Source organism: Ictalurus furcatus, chromosome 9 (assembly GCF_023375685.1).
Source record: "Ictalurus furcatus strain D&B chromosome 9, Billie_1.0, whole genome shotgun sequence".
Classification (NCBI taxonomy): domain Eukaryota; kingdom Metazoa; phylum Chordata; class Actinopteri; order Siluriformes; family Ictaluridae; genus Ictalurus; species Ictalurus furcatus.
Window position 1 is genome coordinate 6,731,972 of NC_071263.1, and position 25,362 is coordinate 6,757,333.

Genomic DNA, 25,362 nt, shown 5'->3' on the forward strand with positions numbered 1-25,362 from the left:
CATCTTTATGTGGACACAGAAACGCATTAAGGGTAAATTATTTACAATGACAAAGCGTCCGAAGAGTGTAACTGAGGTTGTTATATAATGCACATATATAATTCGACCCTTCTGCTGCAGTCGCTGATTACTGCAGTAATACAGGGTGGGCGTGTTTTTGTTTCAATTGTTTTGTGGGTGATGTAGTAGATTTTTCATAAACAGTCGTTTCTTTAACCCACTGTAGTACTACATTTCCCAGAATGCATTGCAGAAAAGTCATGGGATGGGCCGAGTGCCTATCTTTATTGCCGGCATATGACGGTGTTGTGGCGAAGTCCTTTACATCGCAGATTCAGTTGTTAGATTAACGGTCTGTAGGAGTTTACTCTGCCCTAAAATGTCGGACGGTGGAGGAGACGACAGTGGCGGCACAATGGAGGTTTCTGCTGCTGTGCAGACGGTCGCTGATACGTCGGTTCTGCAAAAACATATTCGCAAACTGGTGCCTCTGCTGCTAGAAGATGGCGGCGAAGTGCCGGCCGCACTGGAAACCGCCCTAGAGGAGAAGAGCTCCGTGGAGCAAATGAGAAAATTTCTGTCGGATCCTCAAATCCACACCATTCTAGTTGAACGGAGCTGTCTAAAAGGTCTTTATTATTATTATTATTATTATTATTATTATTATTATTATTATTATTATTATTATTTTACAGAATGTGTGGTCTTTAAGGTTCGATAAATTGTCGTCAGACAATAAAATATCGGTGGCTGAGTACCAAATGGATTCCAGGTCACTACAGCAGATTTATAAACAATTTTATTATTGTACTGTTCCCGTACAAGGGGCCATTTTATATTCCGTCGATGCACACAGCCAACTTGAAGTCTGTGGGCGATGTTTAGTCATGAAAGCTCAAGTCTGTGGCTTTGTTGCTCTCAATCTGTGGCTTTGTTGCTCTCAATCTGTCGTCTCCGTCGAGAATCTATCCAGATGTGACTTCTTATTTAAACTGTTGAACTCTTAGACAAATCATAACTGGCCAGATACAATTGCAGTGATGACATTATTTATGGAGTTGCATTAAGTACCACCTATTCACTGTAAACAATGGCTTTAATTGGGTGGCATAGCTAGATCACGCTTAATCGTACAGACTACGCCCTGTTTCGTTATATAGATATCGGTAACTTATTTGGAATGTTAGCTAATTCCTCGACCTTGTGTTTTTAAACTTTGGTATAGAAAATGGTTTTTCATTTTAATTAGTTATTTGTAGTGGCGCAAGGAAAACAACTGTAAAGCATTTCGGTTATGAAATCATGAAAAAAGGCGATGGCTCATCGCGCTGTGACTGAAAAGGACAGTGACAAGCAAGGCGTGTCGCCTCAGCACCGCTTACGGCTCGACAGCATTACCAAACGTTAAAAACTCCATCCTGGAATACATTAAATATGTTTATAATTAAATATTTGTGACGTGTATAGCGTTTTTTTGTTGACTTGTGCTGTGAGAAGTTGGCGGTTGTATGCCGCCTAGATGTCACGGGGGACATTGCATGTGCAGTAACAATGGGGCAAATGATCTAAAACACGATGGATAAGTCGTTTCGCTGTTAGCTCCTAAAACACAAAAACAAGAGCTTCTTATGTCACTCAGTATTTTCAGCAACGTTCAGTGTCCTATTAATAATAAATTCAAGATAGGTACCATTGTTAATGAAGTTACAGAGGTTGCAATTTTTCCGGAATTGATGGGGGCAGCAAATACTCGTGTTTGTCTGTGCACAAGTGGTGAAGAAGAAGAACGCCTACAAGCACACGGGAAAAACCTACAGAAGATGGCGACAAGTTTAGCTCTGCCCCAACTCCTTGAGAGAAAAGGTGGTATGGAATGTGGAAATACTTTGCATTCGAGGCAGATGACAACAAACATATAATTGATGCTCTGAAACCAGATAACATTATGCTCCATGTAATGTTTGCGATAGTCAGTTATTTGTTAGCGATATAACATTTATAATGTAATGTTATAAACTACCTCCTAATGGGCCACCATGCATTGCCATTCAGCCTGTGTCCTGTCAGCAAAATGTAGCCTAATGTCACAAATAATTATTGAAATGTTAATGGTTTTAAGAAATCTTTTTGGCCTGCCACCATATCGGTGAATTTAAACTAATGTTTGCATTCAGAGTATAAGTTGTGAGAGTGTGTGTGCGTACTTAGTAGTGCACCCTAATGCACTTGTAGCCTCCACTGTTTTATTAGTCATTGTCAGACAGTGTTTGATAACTAAAATATCCCCCTCTCTCTCGCTCTCTTTTTGCCAGTATCAGCAAGAGGAGGATGTCCTCCAGGAGAGTTTTTATTAAATTTTTATTTTATTTTTACACCACACCATGGTATCGACTTTGGTATCAAGTATTATGTACTTTTGGTGGTATCGGGTCTGACTACTAGATTTTTTGTATCTTGACATCCCTACCCCTTACTGAAACAACTGTTTTGGTTGTTTTATTTTATTTTTATTTTTTTCCCAGAGGATGTTGGAGATGAAGGAGAGGAGGAAAAGGAGTGCATTTCCTACGGCATTAATATTGATATTCATTATGGGATTAAGTCCAACAGGTAAAATGGCCTTCGATCATTTACTATTTGGAGGCATTACCAAATCAGTATACAGTGTTTAGTAAATAATGTCTGTCATTCATTAACACACTGACTAACTTCGTATTATACTTTTCTTTTAGCCTGGCATTTATTAAGAGGACTGGAGTCATTGACGCTGACAAGCCCATTTCGACCCAAGTCCGGGTTCTAACTCTCAGTGAAGATTCTCCATATGAGACATTGCACTCTTTCATCAGTAATGCTGTTGCTCCCTTCTTTAAGTCTTACATCCGTGAGTCAGGAAAAGCTGACAGGTAAGGCCAGAATATTGAAACACTGGGTAATCTTGTTGAAAGATGCACATCAATCACTGATATGTGAGTTATCATGGTCATACATGGTGTTTGATGAATGATCCATTGTTTCATTATTACTCACACTCAGGCCTGGCATTTTTTCATCATTTAGGGATGGTGACAAAATGGCTCCTTCTGTGGAGAAGAAGATTGCAGAGCTTGAAATGGGTCTGTTACACTTGCAGCAAAACATAGAGATTCCAGAGATCAGTCTTCTGATCCATCCCACCATCTCCAACATTGCAAAGCAGTGCTATGAACGAGGAGAAAAGCCCAAAGTTACAGACTTTGGTGACAAAGTAGAGGATCCCACATTCCTTAATCAACTACAGTCAGGGGTTAATCGCTGGATTAGGGAAATTCAGAAGGTATAGATATTTTTTTGCTAGAAGTTCTTTTTATAAACGCATTAGCATTTGCTTTCATGTTTGTGTATGTTATTTAATATTTCTCTTGTAGGTGACTAAACTGGACAGAGACCCTGCGTCTGGGACAGCCCTGCAAGAAATCAGCTTTTGGCTTAACCTTGAACGTGCCCTCAATCGCATTCAGGAGAAGAGGGAGAGTCCAGAAGTGCTGCTCACTTTGGACATTCTTAAACATGGCAAACGATTTCATGCCACTGTTAGCTTTGACACAGATACTGGTGAGGATTCATCATGATGCATTACTTTTGCTGTTACATTTAATTTATATTTGCAGAATGTAATTTTTTTTTCTCAGGTCTGAAACAGGCTGTGGAGACAGTGAATGATTACAACCCTCTGATGAAGGATTTCCCACTCAACGATCTGTTGTCAGCCACTGAGCTAGACAAAATTCGTCAGGCTTTGGTTGCCATTTTTACACATCTTCGCAAGATCCGAAACACAAAGTATCCCATTCAACGTGCCCTGCGCTTGGTTGAGGCCATCTCCCGTGACCTCAGTGCACAGCTTCTGAAAGTGCTGGGCACTCGGAAACTCATGCATGTGGCATATGAAGAATTTGAGAAGGTACTGATAATCAGTATGACTGGTCTTGACATTCATATTATTCTCATTGTTCTGGTGTTGTACCAGTAGACAACTCTTCTCATTTACTCCTTAGGTGATGGTAGCTTGTTTTGAAGTGTTCCAGACTTGGGAAGATGAGTATGAAAAACTTCAGGTTCTCCTTAGAGATATTGTGAAGAGGAAGAGGGAAGAGAATCTCAAGATGGTGTGGCGCCTCAGTCCTGCGCATCGAAAACTGCAGTCCCGCTTGGATCACATGAGGCGCTTCAGGAGACAGCATGAACAACTGAGAGCTGTAATTGTCCGTGTACTGAGACCTCAGGTACTGGTAAATGACTCTGTAACATTCATATTCACAATGTCACAATGTAATATCCAGTCAGTGATTTTATTTATTTATTTATTTATTTATCCCCCTCCCATCCCCCCCATACCATTTGTGCAAATTTTTTTCCCCCGCCTGTATTTGTTGGCTTGTCACCCATTCTCAATTTTATACAGTGCTGTGAAAGTATTTGCCCCATCCTGATGTCTTCTGTTTTTGTGTATATTTCATAGTAAATTGCTTCAGAAATTAAAACAAGATCTAAGATAAAACAAAGGCAAACTGAGTAAACACAAAATATAGTTTTTAAAATGATCGTTATTTATTGAAGCAAAAAGGCTATCCAATGCCATCTGGGCCTATGTGAAAATTTATTTGCCCTGTAGTTACTAATTCCCCAAATCTATGAAACTGCATTCATAATGGGATTCAGCTGGACTAGACACAACCAGGCCTGATTACTGCAAACTCTGTTCAATCAAATTAACACTTAAATAGAACTTTTTCAACAGCATGAAGTTGGTTAAAAGATCTTACCCAGTAACACACTATGCCAAAGTCGAAAGAAATTGCAGAAATTATGAGGAAGAATGTGATTGAAATACATCAGTCTGGGATGTCATGAGAGGAGTAGCAGCTTGACTCCCCTGCTGCGGGAAGAAACCCCGATAAAGTAGCCAAACTCCAATTTAACTTTAAATAATTAACATCCCAATACAAAAACCACAATGTCCACTTTAAAAAGAGATGCAGAAAAGAACGGCAGAACGACTAAAAAAGACGATAAACGAGACCAACCGGACTTGTCTCCGAACACGGGTGAAACATGCAGGGAAGAAGACATGGCGGCGGTGCTTACAGAACTGTGTAATTTAAGGAGGGAACTCATGGAAGCTTCCCAAGACACAAAGGCCTCCCTATCCATAGTAGAATCCGATCTTAGTGATGTGATTGAACGTACGGTGAAACTGGAACAACAGGTAACAAATGTCGAACAGAGAGTAAGTGATGCGGAAGATAAAACACATAGACATGATAGTCATTCGCCATTTACTTCAAAAAGAAGCAAAACTATCGGCCAAGTGTGAAAACCTGGAATCCAGAGCTCATTGAAACAAGGTGTATTTATGGGGTGAAAGAAGGATAGGAAAAGACCGATATGATCACTTTCATTATCAACCTGATGCGCTCTTCACTAGAGTTACCAGAAGATCAAAAAATACTAACAAGTATCCTGGTAAAAAGGTTGCAAAAAATTATAGTAAAGTTTATTAAGGCGGATCAGACAGGCTTTATCCCTGACAGACAAGGAGTCAACAACATAAGAGGAGAACATTAAATATTATAACGTGCTAAAAAAAGTAAACAAAATTCCATGTTAATTAGCTTTGATGTACAGAAAGCATTCGACACTGTAAATTGGCAATTCCTGTATAAAACATTTGGCTGCAATGGGGTTCCACCCAAAATTTGTGGATTGGGTAAAGGTTATATACACAAACCCCAAGTCACGAGTAACGGTGAATGGATGTTGCTCTGACTTTTTCCACCTTGAGGGGGGGGTCCGCCAGGGCGATTGCTTCAGCCCTTTGCTGTTTGACATAACTATTGAACCCTGTAGCAGCACTAATAAGACAAAATTAGACTATCAAGGGTATAAAAGATGAGGGTCAAATAGAACACAAGATTTCACTCTACGCGAACGACATACTGACATATGTTAATGATCCAGCCTCCTCTATCCCTTCGCTAATAAGAAATTTCAAGGAATACAGAGAACTCTCGGGATATGAAATCTGAAGCAGTGATGCTGGTGGGGAACTGGCCAGCACAACTAACAGTAAGATTTAACTTCCATTGGTTTTAAATACCTAGGAATCTACATAACCCTGGATACATCAGCTATTTAAGGTTAACTACGGGAAATTACTGGGTGAAATAAAAACTGACTTGACAAGATGTGAATTTCTCCCTTTATCTCTAATGGGACGAGTGGAAACAATACGAATGAATGTATTGCCACAGGCTGCTCTTTCTGTTCCAATCCCTGCCTGTAGAGGTTCCTGTTACTACATTCAAAATAATTAATAAATGGCTATCCAAATTTATGTGAAAAATTAGGGATGCACCGAATGTTCGGCAACCGAAATGAAGTGAAAAGGCCGAATAAATTTGACCGAACAATGACGTGTTTGATGACGCAACCAAATAGCCCAGCAACCAGAGTGAGACACGCGAATGTCACGACCTCCACTTCCGGCAGCGCGCTCGGATAGATGAGGGGGTGCGCGCTCGGATAGATGAGGTGGCGCGTGCATGCACGAGCCACGTGCACGAGTGGTCAGCGAGCGCATGCTCTTTGGATGTTGACAACCATGGTATTGTTGACTGTGGACACGTGCGTTTGTTTTGTTTCTGTTCCAGAGTATTGTCACGTCGCGAGACATAAGGGAGTAGATTACGGAAGCAGGTAAAGACGTATTTATTTAAGGGCAGGCAGACAAATCCAAATCGTAATCCAAGAAACGTAGTCAAGACAGGCAAAGGGTCGGGCGATCGGCAAACAGGCATAAACAGGGCAAAGCAGGAATCAAAGTCAAGGTCACAGAAAACAGGGTCAAAACAAGAAACATGAAGTAGTACTATGGACTGGGAGTGGAAAAACCAGCGGGGACTAAATGAACTAATCTATAGTTTAAACTAACTAAATCTGTCAAGGAACATAACATTAACAATGTATCTAACTGTACTATATCTACTATAATACTCTACGAGGTGTACAAGGACGCGAGCGGTATATATCCCAAATATAATCAGCCGTATATAACCGACTATATCCGTTTTTTGCACTCTTGTCAATACACTTTTTAATGCACTTTTTAGTTGTAGGCTACAGAGTGTTACATTCTTTCAGCAGTCAGTTATAGGCCTAACATCGGCTATTCAAGGGGGGCTCAAAGATGACCACATCAAAATATTTTTATTTTACTAATTTATTTATTTAAAGTTATATTGTGCCTTGTTGGTAGCCTATGCCTGCTGGAATGAAAAAAATGTTCAGTGTTAAATAACTATTTTGAAATTGTAGTTTTTGTAATTGATTTTTTTCTTTGAAAAGCAAGACAAAATAGTAAAAAGCACATTTTGACTATTTAATTTATGCAATGGTGAAAAAAATGGCAAAATAAATGGAAAAACGCTCTGTCTTCGGCCAAGTTTTTCATTATGTTCGGCTTCGGCCAAGAATTTTCATTTTGGTGCATCCCTAGGCAAAATAGGAAACCCAGAATAAAATTTAAAAGAATGTTATATTCCAAAGAAAACTTGACTAGACTTGCCTAACTTGAAAAACTTCTACTGGGCAGCCCAGCTTAGATGAATGGTCTCCTGGATTTCTCAAGATAAAGATTCCATTTGGGTCGGGATGGAACAGAGTGAATGCTCTACTGCCCCTCTAGACAGAGTCCCATTTATGCACCAAGATATTTGGAGAGTAAAAAAAAAAAGCAATCAATGGGTTAAAACCACTTTAAAGATATGGGCAAGTGTGAGAAATAAGCTATGACTCCCCACATTCATTTCTACAACAATGAAGACACGCAATACTGACTTTCTTCCATCCAAATTAGACGCAGGGTTTAAAAAATGGGAAGAAAATGGTCTAATTATGTTAGATCAGTTATTTGAGCGAGGAGTCCTATTGTCATTTGAACAGCTCCAACATACATATAATTTGCCAGCCCATGATTTTTTTAGATACTAGCAGCTAAGGCATTACTTACAGACAAACAAAGAATGGGATAAACTATGCACTTCGCCATCCAATAAAGGTTTTTTTATGTTAATAATCAAAAGAGCCATCAAAAAGATCATTCATACACAAAAATATATATATATATATATATATATATATATATATATATATATATATATATATATATATATATATATATATATATATATTTATTTATAAATAAATAGATCTTACAAGAAGAACTAAAGGATGACAGTTTGGACATTTAAGGAAAAATTGGAACTGGAGATGAATACCGTCATTCCAGATGAAAAATGGGCACTATCTTGCGGAGAGGGACACAAAATAACAAACAGCCCCATTTGGAGGGAATTTGAATGGAAAGTTAAGATGAGATTTTTCAAAACTCCCCTTATTACCTCAAAATTTGGAGACAAATCAAATCAGTGTTGGAGGGGCTGCGGCCTGGTGGGAGACCATACACACATTCTGGGACTGTCCAAAATTAACAGAATATTGGCAAAGCATACAAAATGAAATAAAAAAATGTTTACATATAGAACTGCCTTTAGAACCATCTTGTTATTTATTGGGATTACTTCCGGAGGAGGAGAACAATGACATTCTTACTGAGAGTCTTACTTTTAATAGCTAAAAAGATGATTACAGTCTCCTGGCTGAAGCTGCAGCCCCCCACGATATCACAATGGAGGGAAAGGGTGAAGGATGTTTATTACATATAACTGCAAAATTACAACTAAAAACAGAAATATTTTCAGTTAAATGGTCCCCAATCATCTCATATTTTATGTGATTTGTTGTAGGAGTCGGAGTAGATTTTCTTTATCTAAATCTGAATGCCATCTTGATGTTATTCACGCATTAATATTATTTATTCATTATTACTGTGCCTCTATTTTTGTCTTTACTTACTTATTTATTTTTATCTATTTACTGTATTGGTGGTTGTAACCCCTTACTTACCATTTTGTCCCATGAGGGGGAAATATGTGTGGACACTGAGAGGATATTGGAAACCATGGACTACTCTGTAAGACATTTATGCCTGTGCTATATCGTGGAATTACTAATTGTACTGTACAACTGCATTTGATAAAATGGAATAAAAAGAAGTTCAAAAAAAAGAAATACATCAGTCTGGGAAGGGTTATACCGCTATTTCAAAGGCTCTTGGGCTCCAAAGGACCACAGTGAGAGCCATTATCTCCAAATGGAAAAACTCAACACAGTAGAGAACCTTTCCAGAACTGGCCAACCTTTCAAAATTCTTCCAAGAGCACAGCAACAATTCATCCAGGAAGTCACAAAAGACCCAAGGACAACATCAAAGGAACTACCGGCCTCTCTTGCATCAATAAAGGTCACTGTGTCAACTCCACTATCAGATAGACACTGGGCAAAAATGGCATCCATGTAAGAGTGGCAAGGCGAAAACCGCTGCTAACCCAGAAGAACATTTAAGGCTCATCTGAATTTTGACAAAACGCACCTTGAGGATCCTCAAACCTTTTGGGAGAATGTTCTGTGGATTGAAAGTGGAACTGTTTAGAAGACAGGGGTCCCGTTACATCTGGCATAAACCAAACACAGAATTCCACAAAAAGAACAGCTATGGTCAAACATGGTGGTGGCTGTGTGATGGTGTGGGGATGCTTTGCTGCTTCAGGGCCTGGGCAACTTGCAATAATTGAGAAAACATGAATTCTCCTCTCTACCAGAAAAGTCTAAAGGAGAATGTCTGGTCTTCAGTCTATAAGTTGAAAATCCAAAGAATAGGAGTAAGTCCTAGTTCTAGAAGTAAGTGAAAGACTGATCTCAAGTTAAGTGTTTGTTTGCAGTTATTGCTGCTAAAAGGTGGCACAACCAGATTTTAAGTTTAAGGCGGCAGTTAGTTTTTCACATGGGTGATAGGTGTTGGATAACCCCCACCCCCCCGCTTCGCTTCAATAAAAAACAAAACAAAACTGTATGGTGCGTTTGTGTGTTGCCTTTTTATATGTTGTATTTTGTTTGAAGATCTAAAACTGTATAGTATGAGAGAAGGAGAGAGGCAAAAAAAATCACAGCACTGTATATTGTTGTTGGTCTGTGTTTCTAGGTGTCTGCGGTCTCACAGCATGGCCAGAGTGAAACTGTAGAACCACCTGACATGAAAGTGGCTGAAGTCCTATTTGATGCTGCAGATGCTAATGCCATTGAAGAAGTTAATTTGGCTTATGAAAATGTAAAGGAGGTAGATGGATTGGATGTGTCAAAGGAGGGCATGGAGGCATGGGAGGCTGCAATGAAGCGGTATGATGAGCGCATCGATCGTGTTGAGACTCGCATCACAGCCCGTCTTCGTGACCAACTGGGCACTGCAAAGAATGCCAATGAGATGTTTCGCATCTTCTCCCGCTTCAATGCTCTCTTTGTGCGCCCACACATCCGTGGAGCCATACGCGAATACCAGACACAACTCATCCAGCGTGTGAAGGATGACATAGAGTCTTTGCATGACAAGTTTAAAGTCCAATACCCACAAAGCCAGTCTTGTAAGATGAGTCATGTGCGTGACCTGCCACCAGTCTCCGGGTCTATCATCTGGGCCAAGCAGATTGACCGGCAGCTGACCGCCTACATGAAACGTGTGGAGGATGTTCTGGGAAAAGGTTGGGAGAATCATGTGGAAGGTCTGAAGCTGAAGCAGGATGGGGACAGCTTCCGTGCCAAACTCAACACCCAGGAGATCTTTGATGACTGGGCTCGCAAAGTACAACAGCGCAACCTTGGCGTTTCGGGCCGCATCTTCACCATTGAAAGCAGTCGTGCCCGTGGGCGCACTGGGACCATTCTGAAACTAAAAGTTAACTTTTTACCAGAGATCATCACCCTCTCTAAGGAGGTTCGTAACCTGAAGTGGCTTAGCTTCCGTGTGCCCCTGGCTATTGTTAACAAAGCACATCAAGCCAACCAGCTCTACCCATTTGCCATCTCACTTATTGAGAGTGTGCGTACCTATGAGCGCACTTGTGAAAAGGTTGAGGAGCGGATTTCCATTGCACCCTTGGTAGCTGGATTGAAGAGAGAGGTTCAAGCCCTGGTAACTGAGGGTATTGCTTTAGTGTGGGAGTCCTATAAACTTGACCCCTATGTTCAGCGCCTGGCAGAAACGGTCTTCAATTTCCAAGAGAAGGTTTGTTCCTTTCTTTTGATAAGAACACTGTTCTTACATGAAGAGGAGAAAACAAAAAGGTGGTAATTGTGCTTTACTGTTTTACCTCTAGGTGGATGACCTTCTGTTGATTGAAGAGAAAATTGACTTGGAGGTCCGCTCTCTTGAAACTTGCATGTATGACCATAAGACCTTCTCAGAGATCCTCAGTCGTGTCCAGAAGGCTGTTGATGACCTGAATCTGCACTCCTACTCTAATTTGCCTATTTGGGTTAACAAACTGGACATTGAGGTAAGCTTTGTGCAAGGGTCATTTGAAGCATTTTCTTAAAATGGTGATTCTCCTCTTCTTAACAGCCTTCAGAATTAAGCTAATTTCAAATATGATCATTGTCCTGTAGATTGAGCGGATCTTGGGAGTACGTCTGCAGGCTGGCTTAAGGGCATGGACACAGGTGCTTAGAGGACAAATGGAGGACAAAGCTGACGTGGACATGGACACTGAAGCTCCACAAGTCAGCCACAAGCCTGGAGGAGAACCAAAGATCAAGGTGAGACATTTTCTGTCAAGGATGTGGAGACTGCTATAACAAAGATGTTTTAAAAATGCATCTTCTTAACGTTAATATTATGACATTATCTCTACAGAATGTAGTCCATGAGCTCAGGATTACAAACCAGGTTATATACCTGAATCCTCCTATTGAAGACTGCCGTTATAAACTTTACCAAGAAATGTTTGCCTGGAAGATGGTTATTCTATCTCTACCAAGGATACAGAGTCAAAGATACCAGGTTGGTATAGCAATATTACCTTATTTTTTGGGGTACAGTACAAATTGACTGACTTTCTCTGTGAACAGGTTGGTGTCCACTTTGAGTTGTCTGAGGAGGAGAAGTTCTACAGGAATGCTCTGACTAGAATGCCTGATGGTCCAGCAGCCCTTGAAGAGGCCTATAATGCTGTAAAGGAAAATGTTTCAGAGGTAGAGCAGTATGTCAAGGTAATGCACATCCTTCTGTTCAGATCTCTGTTCCGTTATGTACTGTTGAATATATCTCAGCCCAAATTACCTAAACCTTTTTCTGCCTATTGATTACAGGTTTGGCTGCAGTACCAGTGTTTGTGGGATATGCAGCCTGAGAACATATATAATCGCCTGGAGGAAGACCTGAATAAGTGGCAAGCTCTATTGGTGCAGATCCGCAAAGCAAGAGGAACCTTTGACAATGCCGAAACTAGGAAGGAATTTGGCCCAGTGATCATTGACTATGGCAAAGTAAAGCCATCCAAATCAACATTATACAATATGTTGTCATCAGTAATACCATTACTGAATTGTTAACTGTTACCCCTCACAATTTAGGTCCAGTCTAAGGTGAACCTAAAGTATGATTCCTGGCATAAGGAAGTACTCAGCAAGTTTGGACAGATGCTAGGCCAAAACATGCAGGACTTCCACTCCCAGATTTCCAAGGTATAAGAGGTTGTGTCAATTCTGAATTAGGGTTTCAGCGGTATACCGTGAAAACTGACTGTTATCATACCATGTACATTTGCTTTTTCTATGGTATTGGCGGGGGGGGCAAGCAGACAGTGTGTCTCACCTGCAGATATACATCACCTTTACCCCTTGACTGCCTGTCAGATTTTCTTGCTCCACACACAACTAACCATAAATGACTTGCGCTTCAGAGTGCGCAGACAAAATGCGATCACGAACCTCATGTTATCTTGTGATTGGCGGTGGATGCCTGATATTTGGGAAGGGAATCGTACGAGACAGTTCTGGGAGGTAATTATACCAAATCATTTTGATGACCGACTGAGATGCTGTTCAGTGACATTGGTCCACTGGTTAGTGCAGTTATGCGAACCACTGCACCCCAGTTCCCACAAAAAAATGCATTGCCTATTGCCACAAGTTGGCCACATGGGCTAAATATCCAGTCACATCAACCAATTATCCAATCGCATCATTTGTTGAGGCAAAGTCATTACTTTTTTGATGCGCATTGGGGAATTTATTTGGTAAATGTTTCCATCGTAATTTATGTGCATGTTGTCTTAAAAAAATATATCCACCTCAATTGAGCGCGTACATTTTTATGTGCATTTTAGGGATTTTATTTGTATCCATCCAGCATTTTTATTTATTTATTGTTTCTTTGTTTGTTTATTTAACTTTTTTTTGGTGATATCCCAGAATTCTCATAAAAATACTTGGATGGATACATGACAACAATCTGTGTGTGCATGTGTGCGTAAGGTAAAAAAAAAAGGAGCAGTCTGGCTGTGCTGTACAATGTTGTTAATCAAAGGACATTATTTTAAAAGCTCACACAGCTGATGTTATTTTTCATTTAGTATTAGTTTAACATGCTATGCTAACATGTAAACAATAAGTTAATATTAACTGACTTGCATATTAGATTCAATATTGTCTGTTTTTGTTTTATTTAACTGAAAATTGTTCCAAACAAAGCAGGTCTTGCTCCTTTTTTCCTCCTAATTTCTTTTGTTCAAATAGAACATTTCTTATTTTAAAAAGGGAGACTTTTTACACATTTCCATAAAAAAAAATGTTTTCAAGTTTCAGTTATTACAAAGCATTTGCTCAACCAAAAAAAACCCCTTGTTTTCATTCCTTTAAGGGTCATTGTAACTGAATAATAATAATAACAATAATTTATTATTTTTATTGTGAAACTGATATTTTATCGTTATCGTACTGTGAAAATCCCTTGCAACCCTCTTCTGAATACTTGTTTCATGTTACTGATGTGCTTAGTATTCAACTACTTGTTTATGCATTTATTTTAACTTTTCAGTCACGCCAAGAGCTGGAGCAGCATTCTGTGGATACAGCCAGTACTTCTGATGCTGTAACTTTTATTACATATGTGCAAGCCCTCAAGCGGAAGATCAAGCAGTTTGAAAAGCAAGTTGACGTAAGTGTCACCATAGATTTCATTCATCTTATTTCTGATTTGTCTTCAGTGTGTCTTGACTTCTGTATTGTTTCTTCTCTTTAGCTCTTCCGCAATGGGCAGCGTCTCCTGGAGAAACAGCGCTTCCAGTTCCCTCCCTCTTGGCTGTACATCGACAACATCGAAGGAGAATGGGGAGCTTTCAGTGACATAATGAAACGCAAGGATACTGCCATCCAGCAGCAAGTGGCTAACTTGCAGATGAAGATTGTTCAGGAAGACCGTGCTGTAGAGAACCGCACCTCAGATCTGCTCACAGACTGGGAGAAGACCAAACCAGTTGCTGTAAGTTAGGGAATTTTGTGGAGACAATTTACATGCATTTTGCCATCTTCAACCTTTGAGATAACTTTCCCTAACTTTTAGGGCAACCTTCGTCCAGAGGAAGCCCTACAGTCCCTCACTATTTATGAAGGCAAGTTTGGGCGACTGAAGGATGACAGAGAAAAGTGTGCTAAAGCTAAGGAAGCTTTAGAGTTGACGGACACTGGCCTGCTAAGTGGCAGTGAGGAGAGAGTACAGGTATAATCTAAACAGCTACATGCTGCTTGATCTTTGGTCTTTGGTTCTGGATAGTTCCAGTGCATACTTTAAAGATTGTGTGGTTTTCTAGGTTGCATTGGAGGAGTTGCAAGACCTGAAGGGTGTATGGTCAGAGCTATCCAAGGTCTGGGAGCAAATTGATCAAATGAAGGAACAACCTTGGGTGTCAGTGCAACCACGCAAGGTAAGGTTGAATAAAGCCATCTTGATTTGATAGGTAGTTAAGATTTTTGTTATTCAAATATTCTTTCTTTATATTTGTAGCTCCGTCAAAGCTTGGATGCTCTACTCAACCAACTAAAGAACTTCCCAGCACGCCTTAGACAGTATGCTTCCTATGAATATGTACAGAGGCTTCTCAAAGGCTACATGAAGGTTTGCAACTATGGATTAATTTAAAGAGACAGGATAAAACATGTAAAGTTTTTTTTTTCTTCTGAAACCTTCTTCAAGCTCTATTAAATGTTTGATTGGATCCACAGGTGAATATGTTGGTGATTGAGCTGAAATCAGAGGCTCTCAAAGACCGTCACTGGAAGCAACTGATGAAGCGCCTGCATGTCAACTGGGTGCTGTCTGAGCTGACACTCGGACAGATCTGGGATGTGGACCTGCAGAAAAATGAAATGGTGGTGAAGGATGTATTGCTGGTGGCACAGGGAGAAATGGCCCTTGAAGAGTTCCTCAAACAGGTCTTGAACTCTAACCATAATATTTGTAGTTTGATAACCCTAACAGCATCTCTTATGCTTGTGCTCAGAATTTATTTAACTCCTTTTCTCTGTACACCTCAGATTCGAGAAGTCTGGAACTCGTACGAGCTTGACTTGGTCAACTATCAAAACAAGTGTCGTCTGATCCGGGGATGGGATGATCTGTTCAACAAAGTCAAGGAACATATAAATAGTGTGTCTGCCATGAAACTGTCTCCATACTACAAGGTTAGTATGTTATTGCATGTTTAAAAAAATAATAATAATAATTACTATTTTTTGTAACATTTAATATAGTTGCATGTATTGACTGTTAATACTAGAGAAATTGCAGATTCTAAGCCCTGCTTACCACCTGCTGCTCTAGATATTGTCAAACATTCATGGAGTCTGTAAAAAGTGACTCTCACCACAGTACAGGCATAATCTCCAAAGAAAAGATGTACTCCTGAACATATAGTTTTGAACTATTTAAACTAATTTTGTAGCTTTTAAATGCCCCAAAGTTACTAAAATTTTCTGAGAGTGCCAAATCTGTACCTTTACAAAACAATTCCAGTATCTGTGAATCTAGAATATGAATATACAATTTAGAAACATCCTGCCATCCCAAATAGGAAGAAAAGGTTGGAGCAGGAATACAACTTCTGTGTTTTCTGTAGGTGTTTGAAGAAGATGCCCTGAGCTGGGAAGATAAGCTAAACCGCATCATGGCTCTGTTTGATGTCTGGATAGACGTGCAGAGACGTTGGGTCTACCTGGAGGGCATTTTCACTGGCAGTGCAGACATCAAACATCTTCTCCCTGTGGAGACACAGCGATTCCAGAGGTGAGCAGATGGGTAGATGAGTGGGCTGCAATTTTTTTTTTTATTGGAGTGACTTACATAAATGTGTTTATTTTGTAGCATTAGCACAGAGTTCCTGGCTCTGATGAAGAAGGTGACAAAGTCTCCTCTGGTCATGGATGTTCTGAACATCCAGGGTGTTCAAAGGTCACTGGAAAGGCTGGCAGACCTCCTTGGAAAGATCCAAAAGGCACTAGGAGAATATCTTGAAAGAGAGCGCTCATCTTTCCCCAGGTTGTGTGACCTTAGGTTTGGTTTTGGCTGACTGGAAACCTTTAAAATAAGTGTGTAACGAGGGCATTTTCCATTTAGGTTCTATTTTGTTGGTGATGAGGACCTACTTGAGATCATTGGCAACAGCAAGAACGTGGCCAAACTGCAGAAGCACTTCAAAAAAATGTTTGCTGGAGTGGCCAGCATTCTGCTGAATGAAGATAATACTGAGGTCCTTGGTATCTCCTCTAGAGAGGGAGAGGAGGTAAGGAGAAGAAAAAAAACTATTTAATTGTGATCTCCAACATGCAAAAAAGTGAGGGCAATGTTTCATGATGAATTTATTCTATTTTGATGGCAGAATTTTCAGAAATTGTCAGACCTGAGAGCAAAGGGAGGGCAAAAACAGCCAGGCATGAAACTTTTTTTTTATTTTTAATTTTTTTACTAAACTGTGACACATTTTAGGTCCTCTACAAGACTCCTGTATCCATCACGGAACACCCAAAGATCAACGAGTGGCTGACCCTGGTGGAGAAGGAGATGCGGGTAACTCTGGCTAAGTTGCTGGCTGAAGCAGTCACCGAGGTGGGGGCCTTTAACAAAGGCACTGCCATTGATCTTGGCACCTACATCAACTGGATCGACAGATATCAGGTAATTGTAGGATAATAAACATTTATTCATTGTGCATCATCAGCTTTTTGGTTTGATGTATTATGGCCAAAAGTGATATGTTCTGATTTGAAATATCATGATAAATGATTTAATCATTGAATCATTAGCCTGAAAAAGACAGGAAAAATAAGCATTTCCACTATTTGCAGTTTAGAAAGAACAGGGATCTATCAAAGTCTTATCTTCACAACCCGATAGTGTATCATGGCATGACTGATATTTCTGAGCACCTCAGAAAAAGAGTTGATGCTCATGAGGCTGGAAAAGATTACAAAACCATCTCTAAAGAGTTTGGACTCCACCAATCCACAGCCAGACAGATTGTGTACAAATGGAGGAAATTCAAGACCATTGTTGGTCGACCACTCTTGGGGAGGGTGACAAACATCACTCCAAGAGCAAGACATGTAATAGTCCACAAGGTCACAGAGAAACCCAGGGTAACTTCTAAGCAACTAAAGGCCTCTCTCACATTGGCTTATGTTCATGAGTCCACCATCAATAGAACACTGAACAACAATCCTGTGCATGGCAGGGTTGCAAGGAGAAAGTCACTCTTCTCCAAAAAGAACATTGCTGTCCATTTTAATTAGCTAAAGATCACTTGTACAAGCCAGAAGGCTATTGGAAAAATATTTTGTGGATGGATGAGACCAAAATAGAAATTTTAGTTTAAATGCGTGTAATTTTTGGCGAAAGAAAACCACTGCATTCCAGCATAAGAATCTTATCCTATGTGTGAAACATAGTGGTAGTATTATGGTTTGGGCCTGTTATGCTGCATCTGGGCCAGGATGATGTTGCCGTTAATGATGAAAAATGTCAGGACATCTGTCCATGAACTGAGTCTTGAGAAAGTGGGTCATGCAGCAAGTCAATAACCTCAAGCACACAAGTCTTCTACCTAAGAATGGTTAAAGAATGAATTTAATGTTTTGGAATGGCCAAGTCATAGTCCTTACCTTAATCCAATAGAAATGTTGTGGAAGGACCTGAAGCAAGCAGTTAATGTTAGGAAATCCACCAACATCCCACAGTTGAAGCTGTTCTGTACTGAGGAATGGGCTAAAATTCCTCCAAGCCAATGTGCAGGACTGATCAACAGCTACCAGAGACGTTTGGTTGCAGTTATTGCTGCATTAGGGGGTCACACCAGATACTGAAAGCAGAGGTTCACATTCTTTTGCCACTCACCAATAAATAACATTGGATCATTTTCCTCAGTAAATAAATGACCAAGTATAATATTTATCTCCTTTGTTTAAAGGGGTTCTCAAGGTCTACTTTTGTGTGAAAATATGATGTTTTAGGTCATATTTATACAGAATAGCACGATACCACTGTAATATCATTTACACTCAGGGGCGGACTTAACCAGTAAGCAGGCAAGCGGCCGCTTAGCGGCCCAGGGAATCAGGGGGCCCCGTCAAATACCTAGAAGTCTATATAAATCATATATAGCGTATTCATTTTCTATCATACTTTGTTTGGTCAGGATATCACCGTTTAAAGTTATAACGTCATTGCATCTGCACAAACGTGGGGTCCCCCATCATGGATTAGAGTGGACCATTCCATTAGTTCTGTGCATGCGTGAGCAGCTCGACACTGGTCAGAGTTACAGAATGTTAGAGCAGAGTCAGTAGAGTGAGAGAAAGCACGAGTGGCACATTAGCAGCAGAGCAAAGTTAAAGTTGCAAGGAAATAACACTGAAATGCAGCTACCCCATTGGAGCAGAACAAAGACACAGAAGAACGTAGCCAAACTCTCCAAAGTCTCCTCTTTTTTTTTTTTACACAAACTCCAATGCTGCCAGCACAGTTAGTGCTGCTCCCACAGCAGCTGCAGCAGCCCCTCTCTCACCAGACACAGGGATCTACCTCTCTCCTGGCCAAGGAAAATGACAATGTGCCGGTGAGCAAACAATGAACCCACAACCAACATAACTCAGATACAAAACAGCACACAGGCAGTGTTATGTAATGTTTTTGTAACCCTGATTGATTTTTTTTAACAGTCAGATCCCGTACCCGTTCTGTAAGATCTTTGAGGCCCATGGCTTTTCCAGTTGGATTTTTACCAAGATGTCAGGAAAATCCTATAGATAATGCTGCACTTTATTTGGGTGTAACCAGTCACTTTAATTGATGATGGGTGTATACTAATTAGTATTTAACATGAGCTTGAATGTGATTGGTTGATTCTGAACACTGCCACATTCAGTTATAACACTCCAGTTATAGCACACTCCAAGCTGGGTATTGGAAGTTTTTTGTTTATTTTATGACATTTCTGGTTGTTTGTCACTTGATTTTCATATGATGCAATTTTACAGTAAAGATGAAAAATGTTCTGACATGGTTTAACTTGGTTTACATTTTTTTTTACTGAACAAAACCTGCCATTTTAACAGGGGTATGTAGACTTATGTCCATTGTACTTTTTTCCTGGTTTCATCTTTCCAGTGGTCACTGCCACAACCACCCCGGCTGGTTGAGGTGCACTGCAAAACTTCTGAGTGCCAATGCCAGTTTGTCCTTGTGCTTGTTCATCTTCCTCCATTTGATTCTTTTGGACCCTGTTTTGTTTTTTTGCCCACCGCAGCTGATCGATTTGTACGTCCAGCAAAGATAAACAGTGCTGAGGAGTGACTTTGTCAGGCGGAATCACCTTGATGATGGTTACCAACTTCAGGTCTCTCCGTCAGACCATCCAGTAGTTTATTTGGGTTAAGCGTCCACTGCTGGTATAAGTAGCCAAATGATTAGGCCTCTTGAAGAACGTGTTGGCGACGGCCAGATCATGGGCCTCAATGCAGTCCAGGATGTGGCATCCGTCGTTGTTCAGCATGCCGAAATCTTGCGCTCCAGAAGTCATCCTTCTCACCTTGGGGCAGCCGTTATGCCCCGCAGTCCATGATGCGCATCATGGTCGAGCCAGAATAAACTTTGATGGAGAGGAGTCCATCAATATCGTTTTGTGCTATTGTGGAAACATTGTCTGAGCAGTACCTCAACTCCATTTTTGTTTGAGTTCAGTCCGTCGTACATGAGTTTGTATCCTTCACGGATTTCGTTTGATTTGGCTCCTTTCCATTTCATCACTTACATGCAGGTGATGTCCTGAATAACCGCTATTTCGACGTTAGTCAGTTTTTGGCTGCAGCCCGTTTGTGTTCTGATTTTAAGTCACTAATTGTAGATGTTGGTGACTCATCTTCTTTAGTCTTTTTTTCAATAAAGTTTTATTGAGAGGAAAAACAAACCGACTGACACACAGCAACAATCATTCAGTTTTTTTCTTTTTATACCAACAAAGGAAAACAAAATTAAAAAGTACAAGCCCCCACCCCCCACCCCGGCTCATCATGGCTAACCAGTAACTATCGCTGGTTATATAGATATTGTAAAACCCAACAACAGGCACAAAAATTTAAGTGGGAAGTGTCTGTAACCATAAAATATGTAATAAAGGGTTGCCATTTATAAAAAAAAAAACAAAAAAAACTTGTCAGTACAACCCCTCATCGTATACCTTATTTTCTCGAGTTTTAAAAAAAAAATCACGTCCTTTAGCCAGTGGAAGATAGATGGATATTTAGCAGACTTCCAATGCAACACTAGTGAACGTCTTTCTCTAAGGGATGTGAAAGCGATAACATCCTTTTGTATCGAGCTCAATGGAACTGAGGCATCAGGAATCCCAAATACAGCAATCATTGGGCAAGGTTTTAAATCTACTCTGAGAATAGTGGACATGATGGTAAAGAAACCAGACCAAAAACCATGGAGATCAGGGCAGAAGAAAAACATATGGCCAAGATGACAGGGAGAGCCATGGCATTTATCACACTTGTCCTCTATGTCCGGATATATTACAGAAAGTCTCGACTTGGACAGATGGACTCTGTGTAAAACTTTGAACTGGATAAGTCCAAGACGAGCACAAGAAGTGGTAGATTGTACCCTCCCTATAGCATGTTCCCAACACTCTTCACTTATCTGTACTCCTAACTCTGTTTCCCACGCATTCTTAATTTTGGTGCTCGCCTCACTACCTAGCGCCAGAATAAAATCATAAATCCTAGAAATCATCCCTCTCTGATGTGGATTGTTTGAAAACAAGCTTTCCCAATCCTGTTCAGGAGGTGCAGAGGGGAAATTAGGAAAACATCTAGAAACGAAATTTCGAATTTGAAAATAACGAAAGAGATGAGTCACAGAGAGGTCATAAGTAGATGACAGATTGGCAAAGCTATCAAAGACACCATCGGCATACAAGTCTTAAGTGTGTTGAGGACAACTTGATTATCAGTATATAGGGAGAGTTTTGTAGGTAGAGAGGAATAAAGTAAAGCAGGTGAAGAGGATTCACTACAAGAAGATAGTTACAATTTACACCAAGAAGATCCAGGAGATTTAACCCAGTAGCAAAGTTTATAGATGTGTGCAGCCCAGTAATAGAATTCAAAATTTTGTAATGCAAGTCCTCCACTAAGTCTACATCACTACAATAAAGATTTACGAACCCTTGGTGGCTTCCCACCCCAAATAAAAGTACTAATTATCTTATCCAATGAATCGAAGAATGATTTTGGTAGAAAAAGAGGAACTTGCTGGAACAAGAAAAGAAACTTCTGTAATATATTCATTTTGACGACATTGATCCTGCCAATTAGAGAAAGGGGTAAGTTACCCCAACTCTGAATGTTGGATTTAACCTTTGAGATAAGGGGAGTGAAATTAGCTGATAAAAGATTAGATAAAGAACGTGTCACGTTGATACCTAGGTATTTAAACCCTAACTGACTAAATCGAAAAGGTAGATCTGACCGTTGGAGAGAAAATGCTGCAATATTGATGGGAAAACAGTCGCTTTTGTCCAAATTTAATTTATAACCAGAGACAACACCGAAGGTCTCCAGAACACTCGACAACAGGCATAGAGGCAATAGGATCGGTTACATACAATAACAAATCATCAGCATATAGTGACAATTTGTATTCTACACCGTATCGAACTATTCCTTTAAACAAGGGAGAAGATCTTAGAAAAGATGATCTCTTCTTTAGTCTGCCAAATCTATGGGCACTTGTCCACTTCCCATGTTGGTCGGGCATCGCCTACGCCCTAGTATTCCAAACAAAACTTTCAGTTGCCATTGTGAATTTGATACATCAAATGAATACTTAACCAATGTGTGGCACTGCCTGTTGGGGTCCTTGTTTCCAGCTAGCACCACAATGAGGTGGTGATGGGATTTTGCACAGCCAACGATAGCTCAGCGGTGGTCAAATGCCTGCTTAAATCTGATGGGCTGATGGCAGCCATGTTTTTAAGTAATTGGGTCATCATCAAAATACCACTTGTAGATTAGCACAAAGATTCACCATACCAAATTCTAGCTTGATCAGCCCTACAGTTCCTAAGAAACAGTTATTTGACCTTAGCCCTGCCTCATATATGACTATGCACGAGCAGTCACACGAGTTACAACGGTTTGAATAAATTAATCTCTGCCCCATTAGAATTGATTAGTGTGGGGTCTCTGAGATGCTGGCTTGTGATGTCCTAAACGATATCCATCAGCGTTTATTCAAATTCATTATTCAATACCCGCGCCCTGAATAGGAAGGTGCTGCTTTTATCAGATTTTCTTACATTTAAAAAGCTGGACTTTTTGTTTTTAACTGAAACCTGGAATGAAGAAAATGATGGGCTCCTGTTTAACCAGATCACTCCAGCAGGCTTTGGCCTTCTAGATCTCGTCAGGTTATCTGGCAGAGACTGAGGCATTATTGTGGTTTACAACCTGAAGTTCAACATAAGCTCTGTGCCTGTTCCCCAGTTTTCATCATTTGAATGCCTGGTCTTGAGTATTGCTGCTCCTATATCTATCATTGCTACAGTCTATAAACCACCTAAGGCTAAGATGCATGCAGCTTTTATGTCAGAGTTTGCTGACTTCCTGTCAATGGTGAGTATGAAGTTCCACAGAATTTTAATTGTGGGGGACTTTAACATTCATGTGGACCAGAGTGACTTCGTAACTGCTAAGGAATTCCTGTCGTCCCTTGATTGTTTTGTTTGAACTTTTCACAGTTTGTAACTGACCGGACTCCTAACAAAGGACATACCCTTGATCTTGTGGTTGCAAACGGCTCGTTTGTATCGCAGTTTTCATCTGTTGATGTTGGACTGTCGGATCACTCAGCTGTGTTCTTCAATCTGTAACTGTATCATCCAAGTGAGCCTACCATTTGAATAGTAACTTTCCAGAAGTGGAAGTCTATTGATCAGACAGTTTTTTCCCCCACTTTAAGCGATCTGCATCCTTCATTGCGGAAGGAGAAAGTACTACAGTTAAATTCTGCTCTTACTACTAATCTTGACGCTTTTGCTCCCCTAAGCCCATGTAAGGTTGCGTTCGTCCGCTCTGTTCCTTGGTATGATGACAGTCTGCGCACTAGAAAGGCTGCTTGTCAGAAAATGGAGTGTAAATGGCTCCTTAATGGCTTGAATGCCTACTCTCAAACATGAAAGGATCTTCTGGATGATTATTATGGACTAAGATCATTATTTCTCTCAGACTATTGTAATCAAGGGAATTCCAGACATTTGTTCCAAACCATAAACAGATTGCTTCAAGTTAATGTGTTTACCTCCTTGCCTGTTTCTCAGCACCCATGTAATTCTTTTCAGTTTTTTAATTCTAAGATTGCTGATGTTAGCAAACAAATTTGTCACATCTGACTCCACTGCTTCAGTCCATCCATATGGGTTCGCTGGTGTCTCTTTCACTCACTTCTCACTGCTTGATTCCTAGGCTCTCACAAGGGAAGTATCCAGCATGAAATCTACCACTTGCTTGCTTGATCCTATTCCCACAAGCCTATTTAAATCTTGCTTCGATGTTTTTTAGAAAACATATGGACGAACATGGCCTCAATCAATTTTACTGACCTTGATATTTTCCACTGTTTACATGCTTATACTTAGAATATTGTTCGAATTTAAGTTAAAAATGCACATTCGCATGCAAAAACTGTGCATTTGAATTGGCAGTGTGGCAGGCACTAGTACCGATTTTACTTAAAACATACTGTTGAAATAAGTGACGCCCAAATATTAACAACGCACTAACAATGTTTTTTGAAGAAGAAAAATCTAGAAAGAATAGTTTTAGTGTTTCAAATAGGCCATTCATAGTAAATTATCACGGGGATTGACCCAGTTAAGCTGCATGAGTTGAAGCTGAACAGTGAATGAACATATAAGCAGAATCGCTTTATTTGTAGGTTAATCAACTCACCCAGACGCATACTATACACACGAGATTAATCAGACATATATACAACATAAATGTAATAGTACAACTCCTGTACAAAATGATGCGAATGCACAAGTGACCTTTAAGTTATGTGCTAGGTAGAATGGTGAGTCACTTAAATATGCTCTTTCCCATAACAATGCACTAACATGGACAATGAAGGAATAAAGAATTTACAGTATTTTATTACAATAGTGTACTCACTGTAATATTATTTCAGGAGATGAAGTTTTCACAACAAGGGCAGTTTTCACATGTTGTTGATGCATGTATGTTAATAAATAAAATGTGTAAATATTTGGTTAAATTTTTGCATTTTCTCATTAATTTAAATGCTGTTGACTAATTCTATGCCATTTTAATCAGAGTGAAATTGACAAGTTAATAAATATGACATGACGAAATATTGACTCTACATGCTTCAGAATTCATCCTGCTACTTCTATCAGCGGTCACATTATCAATAAACACCAGCAACCCAGTTCCATTGGCAGCCATACATGCCCATGCCATAACACTGCCTATAGATTTTTGACAGATGATGTGGTATGCTTTGGATCATGATCCATTCCTTTCCTTTTCCATAATGTTCTCTTCTCATCATTCTAGTACATCAGGGGTGTCAGATGTACGGCCTGGATGAATTCTGAAAGTGAAAAAATGCATAAAAGACATGAACTAGAAATTTTTAATAAAATGCTATTCCTAAATTACCCGCTAGGGGCTCACTGTTTTAGTCAGAGTAGAAGAACTTGTGCACAAGGGACTTGTGGGACAATTGGACTCGGACCAAACAGCAGATGGTAGCAATGCGCCTTCTGCTGTTTGTTATTACGGTGCAGTCTACCC

At 40.0% G+C, this 25,362-nt stretch overlaps 1 protein-coding gene across 2 annotated transcripts in view; it reads left to right on the top strand.

Annotated features, from left to right (window-relative positions):
* Positions 1 to 259: 259 nt before the first annotated feature.
* The window catches only part of dync1h1 (dynein, cytoplasmic 1, heavy chain 1), an 83,114-nt gene continuing 58,011 nt past the window's right edge, over positions 260 to 25,362 (top strand). For both annotated transcript variants that reach the window (XM_053633303.1, XM_053633302.1), the window contains exons 1-25: positions 260 to 629; positions 2,523 to 2,610; positions 2,733 to 2,906; positions 3,061 to 3,316; positions 3,408 to 3,594; positions 3,672 to 3,943; positions 4,038 to 4,265; positions 10,142 to 11,218; positions 11,310 to 11,489; positions 11,599 to 11,748; positions 11,846 to 11,992; positions 12,061 to 12,201; positions 12,301 to 12,477; positions 12,565 to 12,675; positions 14,030 to 14,149; positions 14,234 to 14,473; positions 14,555 to 14,710; positions 14,802 to 14,915; positions 14,996 to 15,106; positions 15,214 to 15,423; positions 15,526 to 15,672; positions 16,107 to 16,273; positions 16,352 to 16,525; positions 16,604 to 16,769; positions 16,973 to 17,161. In XM_053633303.1, coding sequence (XP_053489278.1) covers positions 380 to 629; positions 2,523 to 2,610; positions 2,733 to 2,906; positions 3,061 to 3,316; positions 3,408 to 3,594; positions 3,672 to 3,943; positions 4,038 to 4,265; positions 10,142 to 11,218; positions 11,310 to 11,489; positions 11,599 to 11,748; positions 11,846 to 11,992; positions 12,061 to 12,201; positions 12,301 to 12,477; positions 12,565 to 12,675; positions 14,030 to 14,149; positions 14,234 to 14,473; positions 14,555 to 14,710; positions 14,802 to 14,915; positions 14,996 to 15,106; positions 15,214 to 15,423; positions 15,526 to 15,672; positions 16,107 to 16,273; positions 16,352 to 16,525; positions 16,604 to 16,769; positions 16,973 to 17,161 — 5,232 coding nt within the window. In that variant the 5' untranslated portion in view covers positions 260 to 379. The remainder of the gene's footprint in view (positions 630 to 2,522; positions 2,611 to 2,732; positions 2,907 to 3,060; positions 3,317 to 3,407; positions 3,595 to 3,671; positions 3,944 to 4,037; positions 4,266 to 10,141; positions 11,219 to 11,309; positions 11,490 to 11,598; positions 11,749 to 11,845; positions 11,993 to 12,060; positions 12,202 to 12,300; positions 12,478 to 12,564; positions 12,676 to 14,029; positions 14,150 to 14,233; positions 14,474 to 14,554; positions 14,711 to 14,801; positions 14,916 to 14,995; positions 15,107 to 15,213; positions 15,424 to 15,525; positions 15,673 to 16,106; positions 16,274 to 16,351; positions 16,526 to 16,603; positions 16,770 to 16,972; positions 17,162 to 25,362) is intronic.